Consider the following 10,572-nt stretch of genomic DNA (forward strand, 5'->3'; position numbering starts at 1 on the left):
ATCAAACGTCCTTCATGTGAAGGAGCTTCAGTCAACTCTCGTGCTTCCTCTAATTCAACCATTTGAGGATGAGCACTCCCACTAGGTTCAGCATCCTCTATAAATTTTGCATTTATAGACTCAACAATTCTAGGACTATGCGAAGGATAGTAAAACCTAAATCCCTTAAAGTTAATTGCATAGCCCATAAAAAATCCATTGGTTGTCCTTAGGTCTAATTTCTTCAGATTTGGATTGTAAATCCTCACTTTAGCAGAACAACCCCATATGTGTAAATGATTTAACTTGGTTTCAACTCATTCTATAATTCAAAAGGTGTCTTGAGGACAGCCTTAGATGGAACCTTGTTTAAAACATACACAACAGTTTTTAAGGCTTCACTCTATAAAAATACAGGCAAATCGGAACTACTAAGCATGCTCCTAACCATGTCCATAAGTGTGCGATTCCTTCTTTCTGCTACACCATTTTGTTGAGGTGTGCCAAGCATCGTGTATTGAGCCACAATACCTTCCTCTTCAAGGAATTTCGCAAATGGACCTATCATTTGTCCCTTTTCTGTGTACCTACCATAGTACTCTCCGCCTCTATCAGTTCTTACGATCTTGATTTTCTTTTCCTTTTGTTTCTATACTTCTTCCTTATAGTTCTTGAAAGCATTTAATGCTTCAGCTTTATCATTTAGAAGATAGAGATACATAAACCTAGGGGTGAAATTTAAAACCGCCTAACCGCAACCGCTAACCGCTAACCGTTATAACCGTTAACCGCTAACCGCCTAACCGCCTAACCGCTTTGAAAGCGGTTAATAAAAACCGCTAACCGCCTAGGCGGTTGCGGTTAGCGGTTAGTGGGTTTTGAAAATCCGCTAACCGCTACCCGCTAACCGCTTTTTTTTTAAAATATAATATATATTTATATTATATATATATATATATATATATATATATATATATATATATATATATATATATATATAATAACAATAAGTTGTGAGTTTATGACTTTTTTTTGGTTGATTAAAATGGGCCTCAAGCTTCAAGTTTAACCATATATGTAGGTTTTTTTGTTGCTTGTGAGTTTATGAATTTGTTTGTGTTTTATTTTATTTCTATGTGTGAGTTTATGAACTTGCTTGTGAGTTTATGTATAAGACTACAAGTGAAGTGATGATTTTGTTGTAATTTTATTTGTATATTATATGATGTGTAGATTTGTAGAAGGTGGCCAACAAGATTTTGGTATATAGCAATTTTTAATGCTAAAATGGCCATGAAAAGGGAAAAAACAAATGTTTAAAATGAGAAAAAAAATGTTTAAAGTGAGCCCAAAACCAGCCCAAACCCGGTCCAAACCCGGCCCAAAATCGGTCCAAAGAAAAAAGCCCAAAAAAAGCGGTTAGAAAAAAAGCGGTTATTCCAAAGCGGTTAACCGCTAACCGGGCGGTTAACCGCCTAGGCGGTTAACCGCTACCCGGTTAGCGGAGGCGGTTAGTAAAATTTACTAACCGCCTAGGCGGTTGCGGTTAGCGGTTTTAGCCACTAACCGCTAACCGCAACCGCTATTTCACCCCTACATAAACCTTGTATGGTCATCAATGAAAGATATGAAATATCTTTGACCATTTATGCATGGAGTAGGAAAAGGTCCACAGATATCAGTGTGTATGATCTCAAGAATCTCAGAACTCCTTATGGCACCTTTAGTGGTCTTGGTGGTTTGCTTTCCCTTTATGCAATCCACACAAGTACCAAGGTTTGTAAAGTCAAGAGTTTTTAGAACTCTATCATTCACTAACCATTTGATTCTCTCTATGCAGATATGTCCTAATCTCCTGTGCCATAACAAAGCGGACCTTTGATCCATTAGACTCCTCTTTATGCCAACATTAGTATGCAATGATAAATAGTTGTTTTCAAAGTTGGGATCTAGATCAAATTTGAATAAACCATCAATTTTTATTTCACCATCAATCAATTGTTCACCTTTAAAAATACCGAAAGTTGAATTGATAAACCAAAATCCAAAACCAACAGTATCCAATTTGGAAACAGAAATTAAATTTTTAGAAAATTCTGGAATAAAAAATACATTTTCAAGATCTAAAACATATCCAGATTTCAAAATTATTTTAAAAGTCCCAACAGCTTCTACTTGTGAAAACAGTTTATTTCCTGAATAGACACGTTGTTCATTGCTTGCTGTGTTGTGAGAAAACCCTGCATTGAGTTGACAATATAGATTGTAGAACCCGAATCAATCCACAATGTATTATTAGGAGCCTCAAAAAAAAAAGATTCATGACACACTAGAGATATAAGATTACATTTTCTTTCGAACCACTTTATATACATTTGGCAATCTTTTTTCATATGCCCTTATTTCTTGCAGAAGAAACAAGTATCCTTCTTGCCAATTTTCTTGATTGACACCTTGTTCTCCTTCTTGAATTTTTGGGCATGCTTGCCTCTCTTGGTCTTTCCCTTAGCATGAATAAGCCATGTGAACACCTTCTGGCTTCTCATGTTTTAACCTCTCCTCCTCTTGAACACACATGGTCAGAAGTTCATTTATTGATCATTTATCCTTATGTGCGTTATAGGATATTTTAAAAGGATCATACTCAGGGGGGGAGAGTTCAATATGAAATGAACCAAGAATAACTCAGATATATCAATCTCTAGGGACTTGAGTTGAGCTGCCATGTCCCTCGTTTCCATAATGTGCTCACGCACAATTCTGGAATTATCAAAGGACTTGCTTGATAGCTTCTTCATTAGGGTGCTGGCTAAGGCCTTATCGAAACTCACAAATTGTTCCTCAACTGCCTTAATGAATGCCTTAGCCTTAGTGCATTCAGGGATAGAACCCCTAATGCTCTTAGAGACATGAGATTTCATGAACATTAGACTTAAGCGATTAGATCGCTCCCACCATTCATGTTTAGCAATCTCTTGTGGGTTCTTTTCTCCGTGAGGGCGGGTGGTTCGTCCACACGGAGCGCCAAGTCAAGCTCCAAACATCCCAATGTAAAAAATAATTTTTTTTTCCAGTTAGTAAAATTGTTAACATTAAGCATTGGAACATGAAAAGTTCCATCCATTAAAGCAGAAGGAATAGCTGCAATAACCAAATAAAATACTTTAATGCTATGAAATAACTTTATTTAAATTAACCAATGTTAATTTAATAATAAATTTCAACCTACCTATGGGTAAAGGTTGCATCACGCATGAAATTTATTCTTTATTAATAAGCAGACTAATAAATTTAGCATTAATAAATAAAATTTTCCGTACCTGTGGGCTTAAGAGAAGTTTTATTTTCAATGTTAAATTTACTATCTTATTCTAATTAAGTCAAAAAAAAATAAAAACGTCCATGTGGAGATTGGCAAATTAAATTTATGAATTAATTACAACATGATGTTAATTTTCTTTATGAAGTTCACATATATAATCTTGATGCAATTATCATTATAAGATCGAGATGCTGTGGCTCTACCAAAATTATTATAATAATCACTACTTCATTAACATCCAATAATTGTATAGATGCCAAAATAAAGTTCTCAAAAATAAAAGACAAAACCAACATGTCAATGGGTAAACAGTATTTTTTCAAAGTACAACCAGATAGTGTTTCAGGTAAATGGGGGGGGGGCGTACAATGGCACACTTAAGTCTCAAGACTTGCCTTGTCAGAGCTTTCCAATTGCAATTTTGGATAGTAGCATAAACATTTACCAACATATGTGGCTTAGTTAATTATTCTCAGGTCTAGACATCAAACAATTTATTTAAACAATAAAAGAACAAATTTAATCTTAAGTCCATGCATTAAAGAAATAATAATTTCATTGCTAAATAATTTAAATGATAACATATATTAAATTGCAATATAAAAGCTTATGAAAATACATGGCCTAATACTAGAATGTCTTAGGCCCCTTTAACCTTAAGAGCCTAGGTTCTAATTCCATAAGAGCCCTAAACAGTTTTCTCCCCCCCTTTTTTTTTTTTTTTTTGTTAACTAAATGGGTTATCGGGTTGGGCTTCCTTATTGGGCCAGCCTTTGGTTTCTGTATTGAGTTGGCCCAATCGGGTTAACCCACTTAATAAACCAATTTTTTTTGTTTTTTTTGTTTTTAACTGTATTAAGCTTGGGTTAAAATAAACCCACACCCAATGGCCGAAAAAACACTAGACCCGGTTTCCTTATGGGTTAAAAACCCTACCCGGAAAACTTAATCCCAACTTGGAAAATATTAAAACCCTAGCCACCACCTATCTTCTTCTTCCTCATGCGCCGCCGCCGTTCCTCATGCGCCAGCTACCAAGGGCCGGCGCTCCGGCCAAACGACAGGCATCCTGTGTGGGGCTGCCGCCCGTTTTTTTTTTTTTTGTTTTTTGGGTAGCCCCGGTGAATAGCCGCTGTTCAAGCTAGAAGATCGGCAGCCCGTGTGGGCGGCGGCCGTTTCTGTCCATCACAGGCGGATAAAAATTTAATAAAGTTTGTTCAACATTAAGATATTTGTGGTATTAGAGAATTGTTAAAATATTAGTTTTATTCGTTTAATTAAATAATCCAAGTTAAAATTGACTTATAGTTTTATATTCATTTCTCGATACGATTTGAATTGACACTTTTAATTAGATGGGCACGATTTGAAATAGAAACTTTTTGACAAATTGACAATTGGCTTAGACGGCACCGTTATTTTTCACAAAATTCAAGAACCCACAAATTTTTATGTTTCTCTTTCAGCGACTACAAAAACGCATAGTTTAAAGTTTAAACTTATGAATCGTTTAAAGCAAAATTCAATAAGAAGTCCAAAATCAACATTTGTTGTTGTCTGCATGTCTCGTGAGTCATGAATTGTTTCAATTATTCAATACATATCGTTTAGAAAAGTTACTGTTCACCATCTTAACCTACAGCTCAATGGTGAGGGTGGGCAACAAGAGACGTCCTAAGAAGCCAAACAAATTAACTGAGGAAAATTTTCAAACTGACGTGGCAGACCATGAGTGGCAGACAAGAGAAAGAGAATTGCATTTTTTTTAATTTAAAAATCTCTGCCACGTCAGTTTGAAATTTTTTTTGAATTCATTTGTTTTGCTCTCTAGCACTTCTCAGGAAACAAAGGGCGCATTCACGGCGGATCTACCTAGATAATTAAAATTTTTAAAATTTAACACGTGCAACCTCTAGCAAGCATTTTTTTTGTTTTTTTTTTTTTAAATTGAAAATTTTGGGTGCTATTTTGGTAATCAAACTACATGTAAAAATAATATAACCGTACGAAATATATCTTTCCAGAAAATCTGCCTGCAGGATTAGAAAATCTAGATGACATATCTTTCGTTTAGTCTGAACCAAAATCCGTAACTTCCTTCGAGACTATCCCAAGTTTCGAAAACGTAAATTATAATCAAGATTTGATTGAGAATTATCAGCATGCATATAGGGTTTCAGTTAGACAATATCGGAAATTGTTACAACAATCTCGCCATCCACATTGTGTCACCTTACAAAAACTCTCACATATATACAAAGTCGGTCGTAGAAAAAGAGACTCACACCCCACCTCTTCTTTTCTAACCATGGATGTGATTTTTGAGCCACCAAGAGGAAGGCCATTTTCCATTGAAGTGGGTTACTTTGACACTGTCCTAGAAATCAAAGAAAAGATACAAAAATACCAAGCCATACCCATATCAAACCAAACACTCATCTTCAATGGCAATGTCCTCCAAGACAACCGCGATGTCGAGCACTGCGACATTCTCCAAAGCTCACATATTCAACTCATTATTTCTCCCGAATTCGACAAAGCCGCGGTTGAGATTGAGAGCTTATCACTGCTCAAGAATTCGAAAGTGCAGCTCAACATCAAGACCCCAACGTCCAAATTTCACGCCCCTCTAGAAATGGACATAAACAACACCATTGGACAGTTAAAGGAAAAGACACAAAAAATGGAAGATCTACCTATTAATCGGTTGATGATTCACTCGAGCGGTACTGAATTACAAGACCATAGGTCGTTACGCGATTATGACCTTTCCGACAATTCGAATCTTGACGTCAGTTTCAAAGGGTCACCGACGAATTCCACAGCAGCACGGCCGGGTCCGACTATGGCAGGATCCAAGAAGTTAAAGCTAATGGTGTTGGCGAAATGCGGGACGAAGAAGATTCCGATTGAAGTGAATGCATCGGATAATGTTGGGGAGCTGAGGAAGGAGCTACAGAAGTTGCAGCAAAGGCTACATTTCCATCTTCCGCATGAGGGTTATTTTTTCATTTACGAACAGAATGTGATGGATGACGACCGGTCGTTTCGGTGGCACCATGTTGGACAAGGTGATACCATAGAAATCTTCAATGGGAGTGTAACCGGCGGTTCATGAATCACGATCGATCATATGTTTTTGTTCCAATGATTATGTGCTAGAATTACTTCCGGATGCAATTTAGAGAGTCCATGTGGACAGATGCTTGGGAAGTCAAGCAAAATAATTAAACAGAAGCAATATTCCAATTAGTTTCACATGTGTTGGAAACATGAAGCAATCAGCTACGTATCTTTTTTTAGAATAATTCTATTCTTCATACTTATTTATTATGTCTATTTTACATAGGTTGAATTGGCGTATTTTTAATTTTTTTTTTTTTTTTCTATTTAATAGCTAACATCAGATGTTACTTAAAACAAGTAATGTTAACCTGTGAAGAGTATCATAATTATTACTTATGAGTAATTCTATTTAGTATATTCAGGGAAAATCATCCCCCCCGCCCCCACGTTGTGTGAAAGTTATATAACGTTTATTAAACAATATTACTCTTTATAGGGTTAAATGGTTACTTACCTTTTTTTTCCTCTCGAAATACCACTCATGTACAAGTTGCACCCATTAAACTACCAGTAGTTAGTAAAACCCATCTGTTAGTCAAAATCATTTTACGGCTAATTCTTCTCGGCATACAGACTTCCCAACTAACGATCAACACTGGCAATCATTAACACGCCCTTTAATACGAAATGGTATTAAAGGGGATATTCTCTTGATTATTGTTTGGTATTCATTTAAGTTTTTATTATCTTTTTGATTGAGTCAATAAAATACAACAACTTATTTTTAACATGTTTCATACTATTAAATCACTTAATCAATACTTTAACACTCACCCTTACACGTGGAACATTTAATTTAAATAGGGGTAATTTGACGGAGTCAAGGTTTGATCCCGTGATTTTTGGCTCTAATACCATATTAAATTATCAGTTATCCGAAAAGCTTAAGCTGATAGGAAGAGATAAATTTAATCACTTAGTCAATACTTTAGCAATTATACTACAGGATGACTCGTTGTAGTAAATGCAGCCCATATGTATAGAACACTCGACCAGGATTTCTACATAAAAAGTATTATCACACTCATATGATTGGGTACTATCTTTTTCTTAGGTTTTTGTTTCTTCACCCTTATTCAACAGACTGGTGTAATAAAGAAACACTAAAATCCCAACTTCATTTCCCCATATGAGAGGTATTTTTTTTTTAAAATTAAAAGGGTGGGAAGGGGCGACCAGTGTAATTTTTCCCCTTGGGCGTTACCATCGGGGTCCCCACCCGCTGTGGAATGTCCGGTTTGAGCCATAGCTACTGCCGGGGAAGGCTAGCCCGTCACCATAACCCCACCAACGTGCAAGCCGGTAAAGCCCCTTGAAAATAGCATCTGGTTCACACATCTACTACCGCAAGCGGATTCGAACACGCGACCACTTGGATGAAATGAATTCCATTACCAACTCGACTACCACCTTGGTGGTATATGAGAGGTATTTAACCTATGGTATACGATATAGAGTAATCTTAAGTATCACACTTTTATTTCAACCAATTTTATTAGGCTGATGTGGCAGTGCCACATCGTTATTGGATAAGTTTTTATTATATATATATATATATATATATATATATATATATAAAAATAAAAAAAATAAAAAAAATCAAGGGTTAATGGGCACTACCACATCATCAGAGTGAAATTGAAGTATAGCATGTGGATTTGGATCCACAACAAATAGTTGCCCAAATTTCTAGAGAACTCATATGGCCCACATGAATAGGTAGGTGGTTAGACAACTTAAAATTTTTTTGGACATGTGGCTTTTATATGAACTCTCTCATTTGCTATATAAATTTCTAGCAATTTGGACAACTAATTTATGTGGATCTTGATCATCTCAGTTTTCTATTCCTGTTTAACCTATGGCGTTCGACTAGTAGGCGTTTGACTACAAGAGGACTGAGACACTAACTGAATTGATCCAACTATTCAATCATATTGAGGGTCTGGTAAATTAGGACCAAACCCCCTTACAATTGGTTATCCAAATTACACTCAATTCGAATAGTCGTCCCACATAGAGAGCTTAAGGGGGCTACAGGGCGTCGCCAATTGCAAGGATCCATATATATCCTTGTGAACAATGTTAATTAAATCTGTATAAAAAAATTACTGTGACTTTAAAAAGAAAAGGATGATAAAATATTTTTGACCAAAATAATTTAGTCTTGAAAATTTATTGCGGACTGGGCGTTGTTCGTATTTGCTCACTAGGCTTAGAAATAGTCGGACGATCGAAAAGGATAAACAAATGATTTTTACAGCAATTAAACAATATGTGTGTGAAGTCATGCAAAGTGCCCATTTAATTGGTCCATTTTAAAAATTATTTTCTTTAATTATTATTTTTTTTCATTGTGAGTGTTAATTTTTTGCGAATCATGTTGGAAGCATGCATGGGAAGAAATTTTCATGAATTTAACAAGCAAATATAGGATTGTAACTACGTACCCCACCCATATGGCATGAATTTCAATTGGTTTAAAAGATGGTCTACATTGTCTTCTCCTTATTGAGACTAGACATATATTGATAATATCTGAGACTTCTCTTGGTGGCCTGGCCTGCTTGATTTCTCTTTTCCAACAATGGATGTGATTTTTGAGCTACAGCAAGGAGGTTCATTCTCCATTGAAGTGGGTTTCTTTGACACTGTCCTAGAGATCAAAGAAAAGATACAAAAATACCAAGCCATACCCATATCAAACCAAACCCTTATCTTCAATGGCAATGTCCTCCAAGACAACCACAATGTTGGGCAATGTGAAATCCTCCAAAACGCACACATTCAGCTCAATATTGTTTCTCTTGAACCCAATAAAGCCATTGTTTCTCCTGAACCCAATAAAGCCATTGTTGAGATTGACAACTTATCGATGTCCAAGACAATCCAGGTCAACATAAAGACCCCAAAGTCCAAATTTTATGTCCCTGTAAAAATGGACGTAAACGACACCATTGGACAGTTAAAGGAAAAGATAAAAGAATTGGAAGTTGAAGCTATTATTGATCAGTTGGTTCTTCATTCAAACGGTATTGAATTACAAGACGATAAGCCTTTACGTGATTATGAGTTTTTGAACAATTCCGAAGTTGACGTTAGTTTTAGAGGGTCGAAGAAGTTAGACATAATGGTGCTGACAAGGTGCGGGACGAAGAAGATTCCGGTCGAGGTGAATGATTTGGATAATGTTGGGGAGTTGAGGAAGGAGCTGGAGATGTTGCAGAAGAGGATACTTTTTCCTCTTCCACATGAGGGTTATTTTTTCATTTACAAGCAGGATGTGATGGATGACAATAGGTCATTTCGGTGGCACAATGTTAGGCAAGGTGATACCATAGAGATATTCAATGGAACTGTAACATTGATGGCGCCAGACCACCCATCGCGTCCAAGGTTAATTAGTTAATTTCTATGTATATGTGCCGAATGCCAACGAGATTGATGTACAAGAAAAAAAGAGGAGACTGATTGGCAGATTGTGATTTGGAAGACCTTCAGCTTAATAACTTTCTCTAATTTTTTGTTTTTTTTATTTCCCATCTTTGGGTTGCCTTTGACGTTAAGTATTATCATATATATATATACTTATTATATTTTCCCTTTTGTCTTAGAATATTTCTACCTTTTGTAGCTTTAGGGTTTCACTATAAATTTGGAAAAGTTGTATTAGAATAATGAGATTTTTCCATTAATAATATTATCAGTTTGCTTTATCTTTATTTTGTGTCTTTTTTTATAATTTTTTTTTTGAAATTTAAATAATATTTTATGATTTTATTATTAATGGGACACATGGTGACATATTGACCTTTGAATCACATTTGATGACTAGGATTTCAAAAATTATTGATGGGTAATTTTCCCCCGATTGCCAGGATATTCGATAGCTCACTTTTTCTAAGTAATGTGAAAATTCTAAAACGACTCCAATTATCACCTACTCACACGTCTAGGAGTTTTACAGAAAATATCCAGAAAACAGATCTAACTTAGCAGTTAAAAAATCAACCAAATACTGATATGAAATATGCAATCAAGAACACAGAAATTTGGTTACGAAGAGGAAACCATTTAGAGAACTCTCTAAATGTAAAACCTCTCCGGGGCAGCCAAACTCAGGAAATCAATTCACTATATAGAAG

The 10,572-nt window shown here is 35.7% G+C and overlaps 2 protein-coding genes across 2 annotated transcripts; both read left to right on the plus strand.

Moving 5' to 3' along the window:
* Positions 1–5,609: 5,609 nt before the first annotated feature.
* Positions 5,610–6,419, plus strand: LOC132172832 (ubiquitin domain-containing protein 7SL RNA2-like). The gene has a single exon (XM_059584399.1). It carries the CDS (start codon positions 5,610–5,612, stop codon positions 6,417–6,419), a length of 810 nt encoding a protein of 269 aa, XP_059440382.1.
* A 2,595-nt stretch (positions 6,420–9,014) lies between these two features.
* Positions 9,015–9,836, plus strand: LOC132170080 (ubiquitin domain-containing protein 7SL RNA2-like). Its single transcript, XM_059580988.1, has one exon. The coding sequence runs from the start codon at positions 9,015–9,017 to the stop codon at positions 9,834–9,836; it is 822 nt and encodes a 273-aa protein (XP_059436971.1).
* The last annotated feature ends 736 nt before the right edge of the window (positions 9,837–10,572 follow it).

This window comes from Corylus avellana, chromosome ca2 (assembly GCF_901000735.1).
Source record: "Corylus avellana chromosome ca2, CavTom2PMs-1.0".
Lineage (NCBI taxonomy): Eukaryota > Viridiplantae > Streptophyta > Magnoliopsida > Fagales > Betulaceae > Corylus > Corylus avellana.